This window comes from Eriocheir sinensis, chromosome 65, assembly GCF_024679095.1.
Source record: "Eriocheir sinensis breed Jianghai 21 chromosome 65, ASM2467909v1, whole genome shotgun sequence".
NCBI classification, from domain to species: domain Eukaryota; kingdom Metazoa; phylum Arthropoda; class Malacostraca; order Decapoda; family Varunidae; genus Eriocheir; species Eriocheir sinensis.
Genome location: NC_066573.1, coordinates 6,523,960 through 6,543,959, shown reverse-complemented (window position 1 = coordinate 6,543,959; position 20,000 = coordinate 6,523,960). Strand labels below are relative to the sequence as shown.

The window sequence follows — 20,000 nt, the reverse complement described above, 5'->3', positions numbered from 1 at the left end:
GGAGAGAGAGAGAGAGAGAGAGGGGGGTGGGGGGAAGGGATGGTGTCTTGAGGCGATGATAACATTATAAAAGTAAAGCAAGTTTTTTCTTAAGTCTTTTTGCTCTCTCTCTCTCTCTCTCTCTCTCTCTCTCTCTCTCTCTCTCTCTCTCTCTCTCTCTCTCTCTCTCTCTCCTTACCTTCCTTTTTTCTTTCTCTCTCCTTTACTTCTCTCCTATTTTGTATTTCTTTTCTATCTTTCTTTTTTTTCTCCCTCCATCTCTTTCTCTCCCTCCCTCCCTCTCTCTCTCCCTCCCTCTCTCTCCTCTCCTCTCCTTGTGTTGAAGCTGCCCCGCGAGACTTACCGACAAGCTTATTACGCCAATCTCACGCAAGGCAAGGTGTGTGTGTGTGTGTGTGTGTGTGTGTGTGTGTGTGTGTTTCTTTACTCGTGAATCCCTGTTTTGTTGAAGTGGTTTAGGCTGTGTCCCTTCCTACTCATGTTCCCACTACCTAATGCTCTTTTCCCTCCCTCCTCTTTTTCTTTACTTCACTCGTAGGTGTTGCCGGCGCGCGTACCTGTCCCCTTGTGGTGTAAGTCGTAAGCGTGAATCCCTGTTTTGTTGAAGTTGTTAAGGCTCGCGTCCCTTCCCCATATTCCTACTTTCTAATGATCTCTGCACATATTTTTTTTTTACAACAAAGGAGGCAGCTCAAGGGCACACAGAAAATGAAACAATAATAAAAAAAAAGCCCGCTACTCGCTGCTCCTAAAAAGAATCCAAAGAGGTGGCCGAAAGAGACGTCAATTTCGGGAGGAGAGGTGTTCAGAAACTACCTTACTTCACTCCTATAGGTTTTCCAGGCGCGTGTATCCCCGTTTGATGCAAGTTGTAAGTTAATTAAGCGTGGATACCTTTAATAAGTTGTTTAGGCTCTCGTTCGTCCCTCCGTCCTAATGTTCCCCTTTCCAATGGTCTCTGCACATATTAAGTCACTCCTAAGTTTTCCAGGCGCGTGTATCCAAGATTGATGCAAGTTGTAGGTTAATTAAGCGTGGATACCTTTAATAAGTTGTTTAGGCTTGCGTTCGTCCCTCCGTCCTAATGTTCCCCTTTCCAATGGTCTCTGCTCATATTAATTCACTCCTTGGTTTTCCAGGCGCGTGTATCCAAGTTTGATGCAAGTTGTAAGTTAATTAAGCGTGGATACCTTGTTTCTTAATTTCCCTCTTCTCATCTTGTCCTCTTTACCTTTTCCTCTTCCTCTTTAAGTGTCGGGAGAGGTCATCTTGGTAGCGGGGTCCCTCTCACGCACTCAAAACACCCAAGACGTTTTGCTCTCCCAGGGGCAACACAGTGCTATCCAACCCCCTTGTCTAGCCCTGGGGGGGAGCCTAAGGGTGGGAGGTCATGATCACGTGGTCAGGTCAGGTAGCATGTCACGCATTTCCCAACTGTGACCTAAAATGACAGTTAAGTTGTTTAGGCTCGCGTTCCTCCCTCCGTCCCGCGCAGCCTCTCCTCTATCCATTCGTCCCTCCCTCTCCCTCCCGCCGACTTCCCGCCCCCTCGTTTCCGTTCGTCCCTTCGTCTCCCTCCCTCTCTCCGTCTCTCGTCTAGGCTGTGTTACCCCTCTCCCTCCCTGCCTCCCTTAGGATGATATTCTCAGACACTCTTCTCTCGCATTAAGTATTTCCTAAGGCCACAAAAGAGATCAACTAGGTTCTAATATTTTTTTTTCCGTCCACACTGCAGAAGAAGAGTCAAACAACCATCAGGGTCATAAAGTTACCCCAGAATACGCCCACAGCCCCCAGGAAAGTCTTATGAAATGTGGGAGTTCAACGCAGAAATGTTTGAGAATACGGCGCTCAGTCTCGTATGGACTGTGTTATTACCCCTCTCCCTCTCTCCGCCTGGTCCAGCCTGCGCTCCCTCCCTCCGTCCCGTCGCCCAGCCGTGTTCCCTTCAGCCTCACTAAAGCAAACATTCAGCCGGGCGTTATTCATTGGCCCGCGTGAAAATCAAACAGCCAAACAGAGTCACCAAACACTCAACTCAACACACACACACACACACACACACACACACACACACACACACACACACACACACACACACACCTTAGTGTCATTAGTGTTTACTACACCTTAACATACTGTGTGTCCGTTTGCGCAGCACTTGGCCATCATTTCTTCACGAAGTCCAAAGAGCACAAAATAAAATTGTCAGATGTATTTTTTTTTTAGGTAAATTTGACTCTGTAAATGAACATATTTCTTCCTTAAAAATGTTAAACTTTGTATCAATGCACAAATATTTCTCACTGTCATTAATCTATAAAATGCTTACCAATTATACAGGAAATGATATATTTAAATTAGTTGACAATATATACCAGACCAGAAGTAGCAACCTTGACCTGATATATCCACGGTTTAGAGCAGCTCTATATAGAAATAGCATTTTATACACGGGCCCCAAGTTCTTTAATTCCTTGCCGCTAAACAAAAAGGCTTTAGAAAAAACAAATAATTACTTTTTATTCAAGAAAGAAATTAAGGATTTTATTCGTCAGAACCATTTGTAGCTCCTTTTGTATTTTTTTTGTTTTCTTTGCTTAAACAATTATGATATATTTACATTATTCTTTGCATAAACAAACCTTGCCAAACCAAAAACTCTTGAAAGAAAGAAAGAAAGAAAGAATGATTGAAAGAAAGAAAGAAAGAATGATTGAAAGAAAGAAAGAAAGAATGATTGAAAGAAAGAAAGAAAGAATGATTGAAAGAAAGAAAGAATGATTGAAAGAAAGAAAGAAAGAATGATTGAAAGAAAGAAAGAAAGAATGATTGAAAGAAAGAAAGAAAGAATGATTGAAAGAAAGAAAGAAAGAATGATTGAAAGAAAGAAAGAAAGAGAGAAAGAATGATTGACAGAAAGAAAGAAAGAATGATTGAAAGAAAGAAAGAAAGAATGATTGAAAGAAAGAAAGAAAGAATGATTGAAAGAAAGAAAGAAAGAATGATTGAAAAAAAGAATGAAAGAGAGAAAAAAAAGGAGAAAGTACAGATGAGGCGAGTGAGTATGAGCCGGTTGCAAAGGTCCCATAATTCCACCTCTCCCCCGCTAAGCTCGTCAGGCCAGGCGGGGCGGGGCGGGGCGGCGGCGCGTTGGAAATCGTCGAGGTAGGAAATATATCGCCTTGACTTTGCAGCGATGTGAACGATGTCATAGATCCTCTCAGTGCCTCATTACCCCGCGAACCCTGTGTGTGTGTGTGTGTGTGTGTGAGAGAGAGAGAGAGAGCGCGTCACGTTATATATAGTTCGTCCAATTACCACGTCGCTTCTGCTCGGCCTGGGAACTTAGCGTCAACTGTCTGTGTCTGTCTGTCTTGCCTTGGGTTAACTTGACGGATGTAAATTGCTTCTTTCCTCCTGTCTGTCTGTCTCTGTTTGTCTCTTTCTGTCTGTGTCTATCTCTTTGTTTGTCTGTCTGTTTCTTCCTCTCTCTCTCTCTCTCTCTCTCTCTCTCTCTCTCTCTCTCTCTCTCTCTCTCTCTCTCTCTCTCTCTCTCTCTCTCTCTCTCTCTCTCTCTCTCTTTCCTTGGTCCTGTCTTCTCCCCCAGTCCTCCCTTTATTCCTCTTTCCCCTCCTTCAATGCTTCTCCCTCCCTTTTCTCTCCCTCCCCCTTTTCTCTGGCTTTCATATTCTTTTCCCTCTCCTCACCCCATCAGCCCTACCTTCTCCTCCCTCCGCACCCCCATTCTTTAGCTCCACCTCTCTACCCTTTCTCTCACTCCCGTTCATCCTTATTAACCCTTAACCCTTTTTCCTTTCCTTCCCTTTCTTACCCTCCCTTCTCTTTTCCTTCTTTATATCCTCCCCTCATTCACATCCATGCCTCTCCTCTACGTTCTACATTGGCCATATTTTTTCCCCATTTGTTTTCTGTTTGTTGCGTTGTCGGTCACCATGAAGGGTTCAAATATGATCCTGGCAGTGGGCGCAGCAGGGGCGACGGTGGTGCTCCTGGTGCTGTTCATGTGCCGGAGGCGGCGGGTGGTGAGCCAGCAGCAGCAGCATCAGGGCTCGCCGAGACCGTACCGGCCCCCGGCAGGCCTCGGGTTTCACCAGCGGGCGGTGCTGCAGCACGTGGTGCTGCCCGCCGCCATCAGCGTCACCTGGGCAGACATTGCCGGCCTGGACGACCTGATAGGCGTCATCAAGCGGCAGGTGATCTACCCCATGCGGAGCACCGTCACGCGCGGGGACCCTCTCGTGATGCCGCCCAAGGGCGTGCTGCTTTTCGGGCCGCCGGGCTGCGGTAAGACCATGGTGGCCAAGGCCATTGCCAAGGACATCAACGCAGTGTTCATCAACTTTGACGTGTCCAGCATCAAGGACAAGTTCGTGGGTGAGACAGAGAAGATGACGGCGGCGCTATTCTCCACGGCAAACCGCCTGCAGCCGTCCGTCATCTTCGTGGACGAGGCCGACATCTTCCTGGGCACGCGCCGCGACACGGAGTACGGGACGGACGTCACCATGAAGGCCCAGTTCCTGACGCTGTGGGACGGCCTCACCACCGACCCCGCCGCCCGCGTGCTGGTGCTGGCCGCCACCAACCGCCGCCTGGCTATCGACTCGGCCATTCTCCGTCGCCTGCCGGTGCAGTTAGAGTTTCCGCTTCCCGACTTAGAGCAGCGCCTCGAGATCCTCAAAGTAACGCTGCGGCACACCCAGCTGGCGCCGGACGTGGACCTCCTCCTCCTGGCCGGGCGCAGCGAGGGTTTCTCCGGCTCGGACCTGTACGAGCTTTGTCGCTACGCGGCCATCACGCGCCTGGTGCGGCAGGCCGAGGGCCGCTCCGGCTCCAGCGCCTCGCCGCTGAGTGAGCGGGACAGCCTCGGCCCGCTGTCCATGGAGGACTTTCTCGAGGCGCTCACCAACGCCCGGGATATAGGCGACAACAACAACCCGCCCAGCCACATGTACATGTAAGCTGGACCGCCGGCTGAGCCTTTGTCGTGCACGGCTGTCCACGGTGTTCCTTCCTTCCTGAACACACGTGGGCCCGGCGGCGGCCCGGCCTTCATCTCGCCCTCCTTTGTTTCCGCCGCGTCCTCATCTTGTTTTTTCTCGCGATGCTCACACGATACAGACTCACAGCCTCTCTTTACTTTAATCTCTGTCCACACAACTCTGCTCAATCTCTCTCTCTCTCTCTCTCTCTCTCTCCCCTTCTCTCCATGATTAACCTCCAATCCTGAGGAAAGTAAACCGGTACCCCGGATGTTCTTGTGTCCTAATGTCACAGGAGCCCTGTGTCCCAGGTAACGGGTACTTACCCACCACAGGCTCAAGGGCTAATGTGCCGGAATTGAGCTCCGGGGCGACGCGTAGCTCAAGTATATATGCTCTCGTTATAGGGAGATATGTGTATCGATTCATTGTCTTCTTTTTTCATTATCACCAGTGTATGTGTACTAATCCGTTTTCTTCTATTGTCCTCAGATTCACGGCACCGGACGGTAAGTAAGTCCTGAGAGCAAGCCGCGCACGCAAAGATTATACTGAGGCTGGCTGCGAGGGGTCCTGGAGGGGGTGAGTAAGTGCCTCCTCTCGCCCCTTTTTACACAGCTCGTAGGCGAAGGAGAGCGCGTTAGTGTCCAGCACCAGCCCGTGCTTTACCTGATCCTCCTTGCTACGGGTCCCTAGCGCCCAGCCCAGTCAGGAAAGCGAAGTGTTCCAAGCACCGCTCAAACAGACCCTTAAAAGTCAGACGGACACACATACATGCAGACAGACAGACAGACTGACAGACAGGCAGATACAAAGACAGACAAATCCCGCCTCCTCGCAGCCAAGGAGGAAAAAGCAAACTTGCGCCGCCAAGCAAATTGTCGGCCATTCACCGCCGACTTAAATCTGACTTTGTCGCTTCCAAGTTCCCGAGGCAAGCCGCTCCCCGCGATGACGGCCATCAGCGGCACGCCAGCACGGGAGCCACGCCCGGCCCACGCAAAGCCCACTCCCTGCCCACGCCCTGATCATGCCCTGCCCACGCCTGTCCGCCGCCACGACCCGGTCCACACCCTGCCTACGCCCTGCTCCCACACCCTGCCCTGCTCACACCCTGCCCACACCCTGCTGCCACCACCCTACTCACACCCAGATAATAATACATTGAACAAAGGTATTCTCCCCACGGCTCCTTTCCTCCTTTGCTCCGCGTCCTTATGCCGGGGTTCTTAATTAAAACGCTTCCTTGCCAGTTCTTAACACAGGGACAGCCACATGCCCACCCCCGCCCTTCCCGCAGAGTTATGTGTCCGCTTGTGTGTCTGGAGGAGAGAGTGTGCATGCAGTCAGTCGCCAGAAGTGTATTGTGTCATTGTACTAAGTTATATATTGGCCTTTCGTCTTGCCGCTGTATCTTGTGTGTGTTGCCCTTCCGTGCGCCGACCACTCTGTTACTTTGTTTATCTTCGTGTTTTGGTTTTATTATTCTACATAAAGGACATTTTTCTCGCCGGTAAGCCAAGTCCGCCCAGCCACTGCCCGCACATCCATTCCTCGGGCGGTATGCTCAGACGCCTCCTCCGCCTCTCACGTCAACTCCTTCCAAAAGCCCAAAAGGAGATTGATCGAGTTCGTGTGAGTGTTTTTTCTCGTTCATGATGGAGAAGCCTTGCCAGCCTGCCACAAGGAACACAAAGCTACCAATGGAAAGCCCCACGACTTCTACGAAAGCCTTGCCAGCCTGCCACAAGGAACACAAAGCTACCAATGGAAATGCCCCACGACTTCTACGAAAGCCTTGCCAGTTGCCACAAGGAACATAAAGCTACCAAAGGGAATGCCCCCACGACTTATACGAAAGCCTTTCCAGTTGCGTGTGTGCATGGGCGGCAATGCTTAAGAATATGGTCCTTTGCCTCACGCGCCTTCCCACCCAAAAGCAAGTCAGCCAGTCAGCCAGTCAGCCAGTCAGCCTCTCCCACATACAGCCACCCAGCCTGTCACCCTCTTCCCCCCAGCTAGTCAGTCACCTCTCACCCCCCTACAGTCAGCTAGTCAGCCATAACCCCCTTCCCTCTACAGCCAGCCAGTCACCCCCTCCCTCCAGTTAGCCAGTCAGCCAGTCACCAGTCAGCCAGTGTTGTTGTTGTTGTTGCGTTAGCGTCTACTCTCTCTCTCTCTCTCTCTCTCTCTCTCTCTCTCTCTCTTTTGTTTGTTTATTTATGTCATTATGTGTGTGTGTGTTTTATATCCTCCAAGCATGACACCACAAAAACCTAAGTAACGTAGTAAACAGTTTTCTTTCACTTGCTTATACATATCAGTGTCAAAATATGGCTTCTGTCTGTTGACCCGCGCTTTATATTTTGTCTTTGCTTTATAATCTTGATAATGAAAGACTTCCTTCAACTCTGAGGCGCCGGTCGGTAGATAAGAAAACGGAAGGTTGCCGAGTTTTAAGGGGAAGCTCTTAAAGAATGGCGGCTTAAGAGTTATAAAGAGTCGCTTGAAAGGGGAAGGAGGTGATGAAAAGCCTTGACGTAATTCTCTCTCGCTTTCTTTTTTTCTTCTCTCTCTCTCTCTCTCTCTCTCTCTCTCTCTCTCTCTCTCTCTGGCTGGATAATGATGAGTGTTGCAAAGTTTAGGTAATTACTTTTTTCCTTAATAATGCTCTCAGATTAAACTTGAGGCGCTTAAGGAAAAAATCTAGCCGTTTCTATTCACTAAGGAGCGAAGTCTGAAGCACCTATCCTCCTCTTCCTCTTCTTCCTCCTCCTCCTCCTCTTCCTCCTGTCCTCCACCTCCTCTCCTTTTCCTTTTTTTGTTCTCCATTTCCTCGTCCTTCTCTGTTCTCTTTTATCTCCCTATTGTTTTCTTCCTCGTCCTAGTTCTCTTCCTCCTCCTCCTCCTCCTCCTCCTCCTCCTCCACCTCCTCTTTTCCCTCCTGTTTCTCCTCCTTTTCTCCCTCCATCTCCACTTCCTTCTCCTCCTCCTCCTCCTCCTCCTCCTCCTCCTCTTTTCCCTCCTTTTTCTCCTCCTTTTCTCCCTCCATCTCCACTTCCTTCTCCTCCTCCTCCTCCTCCTCCTCCTCCTCTTTTCCCGCCTGTTTCTCCTCGTTTTCTCCCTCCATCTCCACATCCTTCTCCTCATCTTCCTCCTCCTCCGCATCCTTCTTAGACAGATAGAAAGAGAAAGCGAGCGATAGGGAGAGAACAGAGACAGACACAGACAGAGACAGAGACAGCGACAGCCTATCCCGACACGTCCCTGGTCCTACTCACCTTTTCCTGCACGTGTGACAAAATTTACCTTTAATTTATCTCTGTTCGTCAATGCTATTTTTTTTTATCATTTTTCTTCATGTTAGTTCATAGACCGTTTTCTCCTTTTCAGCTTCTTCTTTTTAATGCAGCTGATGAGACTAGACCCCCACCCACCCCACCCCACCCCACGTCAGATCAGCCCACCCCTTCTTACCCCAACCCACCCCACCTAACCTCACCCCACACTCACACTCTTCGGGTTCTTGTTTCGACTTTTTATTTATTTATTTATTTATTTTTTTTTTTTTTTACACCCGCAGAGAAGATCCATCGGGTTGTCCTGTGTGTATTTTCCCGTTCACGCCGAGGAAGCCTTGCCAAACTACCACCAGGCTCATGAAACCACCCCATGGAAACCCCGACAATTTTCTCGAGAACCTTTGGAAATAGATGGTCTGAGGGGTTCTGAAGAGTTTAATAACATTGTCACACCAACTAATCCCAAGGGCCAAAAAGGAGGTTAATCGAGTTCCAATGAGTGTTCTTTTAGGTTCACGGTACAGAAGAAGGCTCAGACTACCACCAGGGTCATAAAAGTACCCCTGGAAATGCCCTAAACTCCCACGATAGACTAGTAAATTACGTGTTCTTGGGCGCAGAAATGTTTAAAATTATGGCCCTTAGGTTAGGTTAGGTTAGGTTAGGTTAGGTTATTACGTTAGGTTAGGTTAGGTTAGGTTAGGTTAGGTTAGGTTAGATTAGGTTAGGTTAGGTTAGGTTAGGTTAGGTTATTAGCCTCACAACCGCCGCTTTCGCCCGCCTAGCATCTGCCCGGCCCCACCCAACCTCGGCCTGGCCCTCTCGCCCTCTGGATCCAGGGTTTGTCTATAATGGCACGGGGCGAGGCGGCGCTGAGGGGAGAGTGATCCGTGTTCTCGCGGGACGCCCAAACCAACCAGTCCAGCAAGGGAGAGAGGGAGAGGGAGGACAGAAGGATGAAGTGGAGCGTAAAGAGAAAGTGAAAAGGGAAAGAGGAGGGAGTGGAAGAGAAAGAAGGAAGAAGTATATGGGAAGGGGAGGAGTGCAAGGGGAGAGGGGAGAAATGAAGACGAAAGGGGAGAGGAAGAGAAAGAGGAAAGGGAAAGAGGAGAGAGAGGAAGAGAAAGAAGGAAGAAGTATATGGGAAGGGGAGGAGTGCAAGGGCAGAGGGGAGAAATGAAGACGAAAGGGGAGAGGAAAAGTAAGAGGAAAAGGAAAGGGGAGAGAGAGGAGGAGAAAGAAGGAAGAAGTAGAGGGGGTGCAAGGGGAGAGGGGAGAAATGAAGACGAAAGGGGAGAGGAAGAGAAAGAGGAAGAGGAAAGGGGAGAGAGAGGAGGAGAAAGAAGGAAGAAGTAGAGGGGGTACAAGGTGTGAGAGGAGAAGTGGAGACGGAAGGGGAGAGGAAAGGAGCGAAGAGGAAGGGTAGAGGGGCAGACTCGAGGGGAAGGGAACGCAGAGGGAAGGGTTAAAGTAGAAAGTGAACCAGGTGGGGCGGGGCGGGGCGGGGCGGGGCGGGGCGGGGCGTGTTGGAGTAATCAGTATGTCTCGTCCAATTTCCTGCAGCTGGAGTGAATATTTGCAATACTTACTTTTTTTTTTGTTAGCACGGGGCAGAGAAACAAATAGGACTCTCTCTCTCTCTCTCTCTCTCTCTCTCTCTCTCTCTCTCTCTCTCTCTCTCGAAAAATATCAAGAGGATCGCATTGGCTCTCTGAAGGCGATTAGATGCTCTTTGTTGCGTGTCTGAAGAGGTTTGGATCGTCTACATGCTCGACCTTACTCTTTCAACCCTTTTCTTTATCCTTTCTTTTGCACCTCCCTTCGCTTCTTTGTATTGCTGTCTCTCTCTCTCTCTCTCTCTCTCTCTCTCTCTCTCTCTCTCTCTCTCTCTCTCTCTCTCTCTCTCTCTCCATCCTTTTTTTACGTCAAGAGCTTGTATTCTCAAATGCTTTCGGTTCTCACAACAACCATTTCCCAAGGCCACAAAGGAGATTAGTCGGGTTCTCAAGAGTGCTTTCCACGTTCACGGTGCAGAAGCCTTGTCAAACTGTCACTAGGCTCATAAAACTACTCATGGAAATACTAACACAGCCTCTACGAAAGCCTCATCAGATGTGTGAATGTGTGTGTGTGTGTGTAAGGCCGGATACTGTCGCTTCTCACATCAACTATTTCTAAAGGTCAAAGAGGGGCTTAATCGGGTTCTAATGAGTGCTTTTTTAGTTTCATGCTACTGAGGAAGGGTCAAACTACCACCATGGTCATAAAACTACTCCTGGAATTGACCTAAACTCATACGAAAGCCTTGTCAAATATGTGAACTTGGGCGACGAAATGTTTTAAAATACGACCCTAAGCCCAGAAGGATATGTGGACCCGAGTAGCGTTAATTTTAAGACAGCAAGCAGAGGAGCGTGCAGTGAGTGAAGATCCAGTAAGCTTGTGTCCCTGCTGGCTCGGCTCGTTTCCCGCGCTGAGTCGGTGGGAAGCGACCGCAGGTATGCAGGCCAGGCGGGGTAAGGAAGGGATGCGAAACCGGCTTAAAAGGAAAGATGCTGAATCACACACACACACACACACACACACACACACAGAGAGAGAGAGAGAGAGAGAGAGAGAGAGAGAGAGAGAGAGAGAGAGAGAGAGAGAGAGAGAGAGAGAGAGAGAGAGAGAGAGAGAGAGAGAGAGAGAGAGAGAGAGAGAGAGAGAGAGAGAGAGAGAGAGAGAGAGAGAGAGAGAGAGAGAGAGAGACGGGAATTATGTTAGCAGAGCGAAAAAAAAAATTGCTTAAAAATCTCTTCTAGAAAACTAATAAAAATGCGATAAAAATACTGAAATCCTCTCCTTGGTCAAACGGTGAAAGGAGAGAACGAAAAATATCAAGAGGATCGCATTGGCTCTTTGAAGGCGATTAGATGCTCTTTGTTGCGTGTCTGAAGAGGTTTGGATCGTATACATGCTCGACCTTACTCTGTCAACCCTTTTCTATTTCCTTTCTTGCGCATCTTCTTTATATTGCTCTCTCTCTCTCTCTCTCTCTCTCTCTCTCTCTCTCTCTCTCTCTCTCTCTCTCTCTCTCTCTCTCTCTCTCTCTCTCTTCTCTTTCCTTCTTCCTCCCTCCCTTCCTCCCTTTCCTTTCACATCAAATAACTTTCTCAATAATAGGAAGAAAAAGAGTTTTCCTGCTGTTTACACACACACACACACACACACACACACACACACACACACACACACACACACACACACACACACACACACACACACACACACATACTTTTCAGGTTATTGTCACATAGTTTGTACCTCGCCTCCGCCGTCCTCTCCTACTTTTTCTCTCCTACATTATCAAGTTTGTAACTCTTGAAAGTCTCCTTGCACTCTTTCCCTTCCCTTCCCCCAATCTTTTCTCTCCTCTCGATCCTCCGCCACTCCATCAATGGGAAGAGGGAGAATTTTTAACGGTATGAACTTAATTTGACTTTCTTTATCGCGTACTTTTTTTCACATATTTCTGAAGTTTGTCTTTCTTCGCCCTCTTTAGAAATCTTCCGCTGATATCACAAGTTCCCCCTGCCTCGGCCGGTCCCTTGAGATCAGTTTCAACAATATCTCAATGGGAAGATGGACTTGATTTGACATACTTTTTTCCACTTTTTCGCATATTTCTTGGGTTTGTCGTTTTTCCCTCTCTTTAGAAATCTTCCGCTGATATCACAAGTTCTCCCTGCCTCGGCCGGTCCCTTGAGATCAGTTTCAACAATATCTCAATGGAAAGATATTTGATTTGACATACTTTTTTCCACTTCTTCGCATATTTCTTAAGTTTGTCTTTCTTCGGCCTCTTTAGAAATCTTCCGCTGATATCACAAGTTCTCCCTGCCTCGGCCGGTCCCTTGAGATCAGTTCCAACAATGTCTCTATGTGAAGAGGGAGAATTTTCTAACGCCAAGTACTTGATTTTACATACTTTTTCCACTCACTTTTGTTCGCATAATTCTTAAGTTTGTCATTCTTGTGCTCTTAGAAATCTTCAAGTACCGCCGGTATTACAACCTTTCCCTGCCTCGACCGTTCCCTTGAGGTCAGTTCCAACGATATGCTCGATGGGAAATTGGGAAGATACTGTACTTTTTTACGCAAAGGATCTGATTTAATATTCTTTTTCCACGTACTTTTTCGCATATTTCTTGGGTGTGTTTTTCTTCCGCCCTCTTTAGAAATAACATTGCAAACTGTCCCTGCCTCGACCGTTCCCTTGAGGTCAGTTCCAACGATATGCTTACTGGAAAGGGCTTGATTTAGCATACTTTCTCCGCAAACCTTTCCGCTTATTACTTAACTTCATCTTTCTCCCGAGCTCTTTAGAAATCCATCGCCGATATTACTGGATGTGCATTCTCGCCTCCTTTCACAGCGCGTTCAGGCAAGCCACTGACGAAAAAATATGTCATTTTATTGTGCTATTGCGTGACTGTAATTCCATTGCCTACAAACGGCGGTGTGGGGTGTGATTGATTTAAATTAGTCCGCCTTTCCTCGTTTTCTCTAAATCCCTGTTTCTACATTCTCTAGTTTGGCTCCAAGCAGTGTCACGCATGAACCACGCCTCGGCCGTGTCTCCTCCCACAAACCTGCGTATGACTTGACTTGGTGTACATAGACTTAGGATATTCTATCGCTATTCTTCCTCTATCTATTTTTAGTTACTGCAAAGTGATTAAATTCTCAGACAAGGCGCCTCACCTCACCTCACGTCCGTTCGCTGTTTTATTATTGTCCGGGAGAGTGAGAGAAAAACAGTCATCTTCGTTTCCCGTTATTAATTTCGGTTCTGGCTCCTCCTCCTCTCATAATATGGAGTTTGTTTTGTGTGTGTGTGGGTGGGTAGTGGTGGGGGTGGGTATTGGTGGGTGGGTGAGTGGGTGTGTGGGGGGGAGGAGGAGGAGGAAGAGGTGGAGAAGGAGGAGGAAGAGGAGAAGGTGAAGTGAAAAGTTGAGACTAAGAATAGGAAAAAGGAGGGAAAGGAAATGAAGAAGCAAGAGAGAGAGAGAGAGAGAGAGAGAGGTTTATTAACGTGTTTGTTCATGTCTTGGTCAGGCGGATATTTGTTTTGGGCCACGATTACACATTTCTTTATTGCTCTCTCTCTCTCTCTCTCTCTCTCTCCCTTTGTAATTTGATTAAACGTTCCATTTGGTCTCTTCCTTCAAGGCTTCAGAAATTTCCTGGTTGTGATAACTTTCCTCCTCCTCCTCCTTCTTTTTTCTTCTGTTTTTCCTTCCTCTCTGATTTCTCTCCCTTCCTTCGCCTTCCCTTCTCTTCCTCTCTGTTTTGTCTCTCAGTTTTCTTCCTTCCTTCCTTCCATCCTTAAATGCCTCTGATTCTGTTATTTTTTCTTCTCTCTCCTCATTTTCCTTCTTTTTTTTCTCTCTCTTTGGTTCCTTCCTCCGCTGTCCTTGTCGCTTTTTCTTTTTTCCTTTTTTTTTTGTTATTTTCTCCTCTTAGTGTTTCCTTCTGTCTCTCCTTTCTTCGTCTTTTTTATCATCTCGGTTTTCCTATTTTCCGATTCACTGTTTTTTTATAATTTTTCTTTCCCTTTTCTCTGGTTCCTCCTTCTTCTTGTTTTCTTGTGTTATTTTCTTTTCCTTTTTTTCCCGTTTTTGTTTTGTTTTCCTTCGTTTTCCTATTCTTCCTTCTATCTCTGTCTTCTTTTCCTTTCTTCCTTCATCCTTTCTCTTTCCTCTATGCATCATCCTTTACCTCCTCTTCCTCTTTTTCATTTCTTTCATCTTTCATTTTCTTTCCTCCTTCTCTCTTTGCCTCGTGTTCTCCATTTATGGCTTTTCACCTTGCTTCCTTCCTTTCTCCCTGTACCCTTTGCCTCATCATTTTTTCTCTTCTATTTTCCTTTCCTTTCCTTCCTTGCTTCCTCTCTCCTCCGCGGCCAATCTTTCGTACACTATTTTTGTTGTCAAGCGTGTTAAGTGGCTGACTGGCTGACTGGCTGGAAAAGTGACTGGCTGAGTTTGGTTCGCTCCTCGGTTTTCCTCTGCCAAACTTTCGCACATTATTTTTCTCAGACATATTTTCACGGTGGCTGACTGGCTGGTGGTGGCTGACTGACTGACTGGCTGGCCTGTAACGTGACTGGCTTGACAAATGAATGCATAAAAAAGACATCTGGCTGACTGGAAGACTGGACTGGTGTGTGGATGGGTTCATGGCTGCCTGGGTGGATGACAATAGTTTCCTGAATGGCTGACTAGCGGGGTGGATGACTGGATGACTTGGCTTGCTAATTGACTGACTGACTAACTGGGTGACTGACTGACTGAATGGCTGGCTATCTGGCTGACTGATTGGCTGACTGACTGACTGACTGACTGACCGACTGACTGACTGACTGGTTGGCTGTTTGGGTGGCTGACTGACTGACTGGCTGACTGACTGACTGACTGGTTGGCTGTTTGGCTGACTGACTAACTGACTGACTAACTAACAGACTAACGGACTGACTGGCTGATTGATTGACTGGTTGACTGAGCGCTTGGCTGGCTGGCTGACTGAGTGGCTGGCGGGTCATCAAGACAGAGTGGGCGAGGGCGGTGTTGTCAGGCCAGTCAGCTTACTCGCGGCAGCTGCTGAGGACCAATTCCCGGCCGTCGTCCATCGCCGGGCATAAGTCTGCCTCGCCCTCACGTACAGCCATCGGCAGTGTGTGCATTAACCCGGTACCAGCGATGGGCCAAATTTGTGGCTTTACCGTGTACCAGCGATGGGCCAAATTTGTGGCTTTACCTTGTACCAGCGATGGGCCAAATTTGTGGCTTTACCGTGTATCAGCGACGGGCCAAATTTTTGCCATGATATAAACCCCCCAAAAATGGATGATGCATAAACTGATCACAAATCCGTCAATGTATATTATAAAGTGGTTTGCATGAGTGATGGTTTTAGTTAACAAGGTTAAGGTTCCGTTCACCCACTACTACCCTGTTGTGGAAGTGGTTTTGCCTGTCTCATTAAAACCCCACTAACCGGAAAGATGAGTAGCTTCGAAGAGAGAAAGACGGCCAATGAAGTGGTTTTAATAGAAATAAATTCTCGATTGAACATGGCACTGTGGAACCAGCCATTTGTCCTTTGCTGTAAGAAAAGAAGAAGAAAAAACACTCCTTAACCTGGTAGCAGCGACGGGCCAAATTTGTGGCTTTACTGTGTAGCAGCGACGGGCCAAATTTGTGGCTTTACTGTGTAGCAGCGATGGGCCAAATTTGTGCAGTGATATAAACCCCCCAAAATAGATGATGCATAAACCGATCACAAATGCGTTGATATATATTATGAAATGATGTGCGTGAGTGATGATTTTTTTCTCACTATTCTCGCTTAGAGGGGCCTTTAAGAAACATGATCCCCGCAGGTACCAGGTTAATTAAAACCAATCATTTGTCCCTTGGTCCATATTTTTTCTGTAAAATATGAAAATTTGATAAACTGAGATTCTGCATAATATTTGAAAGGAGCCGTTTTCCCCCTTTCATCAAAACGCCTGTATTCTAATAATATTTAATGATCTTAACGTACCTTCTGTATTACTATCGAAGCAGCCTGAGTCACTGTGCCCTGCCTTGCTATTTTGCTACATAAAGGAAAACTGCGAGACTGTATTATATGTGAAGGAGCAATTTTCCCCTATAATGAAGACGCCTGCCTCTCTTATCATATCATTTTAAGCGTGTATTTCTCTGTCTCACTCTTGCAGCAGTCATGTGTACCGTATCCTGCCTTGTGCCATTGATATATATAAAATAACCACGAGACTGTATTCTTTCTGGGCGGAACTGTTTTTCTCCCTCGATCAAGACGCCTGCCTCTCACATCACATCATTTTAAGCGTGTATTTCTATGTCTCACTCTTGCAGCAGCCATGTTTGCCGTATCCTGCCTAGTGCCATTGATATATATAAAATAACCACGAGACTGTATTCTTTCTGGGCGGAACTGTTTTTCTCCCTCGATCAAGACGCCTGCCTCTCATATCATATCATTTTAAGCGTGTATTTCTCTGTCTCACTCTTGCAGCAGTCATGTGTACCGTATCCTGCCTAGTGCCATTGATATATATAAAATAACCACGAGACTGTATTCTTTCTGGGCGGAACTGTTTTTCTCCCTCGATCAAGACGCCTGCCTCTCATTTCACATCATCTTCTGAGTGCATTTTTCTGCTTCACTCTCGCAGCAGTCATGTGTACCGTATCCTGCCTAGTGCCATTGATATATATAAAATAACCACGAGACTGTATTCTTTCTGGGCGGAACTGTTTTTCTCCCTCGATCAAGACGCCTGCTTCTCAAACCTCAACTAATTATCTTCAGGGTGCATTCTTTTGTGCTCTCGCTATGGGAGCTCACCTGCCTTGCCTTTCCATCACGTTGCTCTGCGCTTCCCTTGCATCCTTTCCCGGTAAATGGTGAAAAAACAAGAGAGGAAACATTATGAGGCAAAACATAACCCTGGAACACGCGTGGGCAGGGCAAGGGTGGGACTTTGAGCGACAGAGATCTCGAGAGGGAGAGAGAAAATAAGCCGAAGCGAGGCGGTATTGTTTTTTCAGTAATGATGTGTGTGTGTGTGGGAGGGGGGGGGGGGTAGGTAGGCCAGTCAGGGTCATGGGATGGGAATGAAGAAAGGAAGAAAGGAAGGAAGGAAGGCAGTGAGTAAGAAGGGATGGAAAGGGAAGAAAGGAGAAAAGGAAGGAAGGAAGGAAGGAAGGGAGTGAGTAAGAAGGAATTCAAAGGGAAGAAAGAAGAAAAAAGACAATATAAACAAGAAGGAGAAAATAAGTGGTAAAAGTTAGCCATATTGAGCCATTATTTTTCTTTCATATATAATTCATTTTTCTCCTCCATATTCCTCTTTGTATTAACTAACTCAACTTCCTCCATCTTCTTTTGTGTCTGTATTTCTTTCTTCCTGAGGGCGGTAGGGGCAAGAAGGACCCAAGGGCATCGCTAAGGCCTTTGAAGCCCCACCACAAAGGGCAATCACACGGCCTTTAGAGAACCATCCGAGTCTCGTCTCAAACTCCCCTTTTGATGCTATTAATGGTAGGGAAGGAAGGAAGGAAGGAAGGAGGAAAGGAGGAAAGGGATGGAGGTACTGAAGAGGACTATAGCGTTGGTCTTCCTCCTCCTCCTCCTCCTCCTTCTTCACTTTCTCCTTCTCTGTTTCTTCCTCTTCTTCCCTCCTTTATCTCCGTTTTTTTTTTTGCATTTAATTTTTCGTCGTCTTCGTCTTCTTCTTCCTCTTCTTTTTCATCTTTTCTCCTATTTATTTATTTTTGCTTTTTTTTCTTCTTTTTCATCTTCTTTCTCTTTCTCTTCCTCCTCCTCCTCCTCCTCCTCCTTCTTTTCTTTTTCTTCTTTTTCTTCCTCCTCCTACTTCTTCTTCCTCCTTTTCCTACCTCTCATCTGTTCTTCCTTTTCCTTCTACTCTATCTCCGTTTTTTTCTCTTTCCTCCTCCTCCTCCTCCTCCTCTTCCCGTGCCCGCCAAGAGGCCAGCAAACACCCGCGGCGCCGGCACCTAATTGTCACTTTTACCTTTGTAGACTGACAGTGGCCGGTGGGTCGAAGGGGGGGGCGGGGCGGGACGGGGTTTGGCGGGGGCGGTGACTCAGTGGTGGGCGGATCTGGCGTGGGAGTGAGTGGGAGAGAGGTGGCGGTGCTTCGGCGTTGCGTGCGTGTGTGTGTGTGTGTGTGTGTGTGTGTGTGTGTGTGAAGATAGGGTACTGTGAATGGGGGGAAGGAAAGGGTAGGAGAGGAGGATGGGTTAGGTAAGGCTAGGTTAGGCTATGTTAGGTTAGGTTAGGCTAGGTTAGGCTAGGTTATGTTATGTTATGTTAGGTTAGGTTAGGTTAGGTTATGTTAGGTTAGGTTTAGTTTAGGTTAGGTTAGGTTAGATTTAGGTTAGGTTAGGCTAGGTTAGGAGGAGGAGGAGAAGGAGAAGAAGAATCGTGGGTAAGAGAACACATAGGGAGGTATATATAGTACGGGGTAAGGCCAAGCGAGAGAGGGAGGGAGGGAGGGAGAGGAATGAAAGACTTACAAAAAGCATAACCTAATTGAGTGGAGAGTATTGTGGGAGACGGCATTCACCTAAAAGAAGAGGTAGACAAAAAGGGAAAAAAGAAGGGGAGACGGACCTCGCCTACCTGCCCACCCACTGACCTGCGCGGCCCGTCCAATCAAATGAGGTTCCCAGACTTTTTCATTTACGTAAAGGCGAGCAAACCAAAGACAGGAACCATTAAACTGATGCTGATGTGAAATGCAGTAGAAGAAGAAGCAGCCAAAAGGAGATAATCTGTCCAGTTCCAGAGATGCTGACGTTGTGTTTAATATGTACAGTTGTAGATCTTAAAAGCCAGCAGGTGTTGTGAGGTCTAGTTACATGAAGCCAAGAAGAGTTAAATTTACCAGCTTAGTTCCAGAGACGATAAAGTTGTGTTGTTTGTGTTGAAAATATAGTTGTAAAGTTTATGAGCCGGCAGGAGGTAGTGTTGTGATTTGGTTGTTGTTGTTATAAGGTCTAGTTAGATGAAGCCAAGAAGAGTTAATTTTACCAGCTTAGTTCCAGAGACGATAAAGTTGTGTTGTTTGTGTTGAAGATATTGTTGTAAAGTTTATGAGCCATCTGGAGGTGGTGTTGTGATTTGGTTGTTGTTGTTATAAGGTCTAGTTAGATGAAGCCAGAAAGAGTTAATTTAAGCAGTCTAGTTTCAGAGATGATGACGTTGTGTTGTTTGTGTTGAAGATATAGTTGTAAAGTTTATGAGCCATCTGGAGGTGGTGTTGTGATTTGGTTGTTGTTGTTATAAGGTCTAGTTAGATGAAGCCAGAAAGAGTTAATTTTACCAGCTTAGTTCCAGAGACGATAAAGTTGTGTTGTTTGTGTTGAAAATATAGATGAAGCCAGAAAGAGTTAATTTAAGCAGTCTAGTTTCAGAGATGATGACGTTGTGTTGTTTGTGTTGAAGATATTGTTGTAAAGTTTATGAGCCGGCAGGAGGTGGTGTTGTGATTTGGTTGTTGTTGTTGTTATAAGGTCTAGTTAGATGAAGCCAGAAAGAGTTAGTTTAAGCAGTCTAGTTCCAGAGATGCTTACGTTGTGCTTAATTAATATGTATAGTTGTAGATCTTAAAAGCCAGCAGTAGGGAGTGTTGTGATTTGGTTGTTGTTGTTGTTGTAAGGTCTAGTTAGATGAAGGAGTAAGCTTGGGGGTTTGAGAGCGTGGGTAATAGGAGTGAAGCTGGGTGGGGTGTGTGTTTGAGTGGGGGGAGAAAATGAGCGAGGTAGGAGTAAGCTTGGCATTTTGAGAGCGTGGGTGTTGGGAAGGAAAATGCGTGGTGTGGGTGGGGGCGGGGAAATGAGCGAGGTAGGAGTAAGGTTGGCATTTTGAGAGCGTGGGTGTTGGGAAGGAAAATGCGTGGTGTGGGTGGGGGCGGGGAAATGAGCGAGGAAGGAGTAAGCTTGGCAATTTGAGAGCCTGGATGTCGGGAAAATATGTGTGGCGAGAGTGTGGGTGGGGGCGGGGAAATGAGCGAGGGAGGAGTAAGCTTGGTATTTTGAGAACCTGATGTTGGTATTATAAGTTCTAAAGGCCAAAGAGGGGGTCAGCCGGG

At 47.0% G+C, this 20,000-nt stretch overlaps 2 protein-coding genes across 2 annotated transcripts in view; both read left to right on the top strand.

The window, feature by feature from the left end:
• Window positions 1–20,000, top strand: part of LOC126987542 (uncharacterized) — a 139,815-nt gene that overhangs the window by 50,845 nt on the left and 68,970 nt on the right. Inside the window, exon 2 of the mRNA XM_050844587.1 lies at window positions 5,499–5,515. The gene's annotated coding sequence lies outside the window, so the exon portion shown is untranslated. The remainder of the gene's footprint in view (window positions 1–5,498; window positions 5,516–20,000) is intronic.
• LOC126987483 (outer mitochondrial transmembrane helix translocase-like) lies at window positions 3,972–4,985 on the top strand. Its single transcript, XM_050844450.1, has one exon. It carries the CDS (start codon window positions 3,972–3,974, stop codon window positions 4,983–4,985), a length of 1,014 nt encoding a protein of 337 aa, XP_050700407.1.

Bases quoted from the DNA above. Each gene is read 5' to 3' on its own strand.
- LOC126987483 (XM_050844450.1), top strand. From the start codon at position 3,972: ATGATCCTGGCAGTGGGCGCAGCAGGGGCGACGGTGGTGCTCCTGGTG.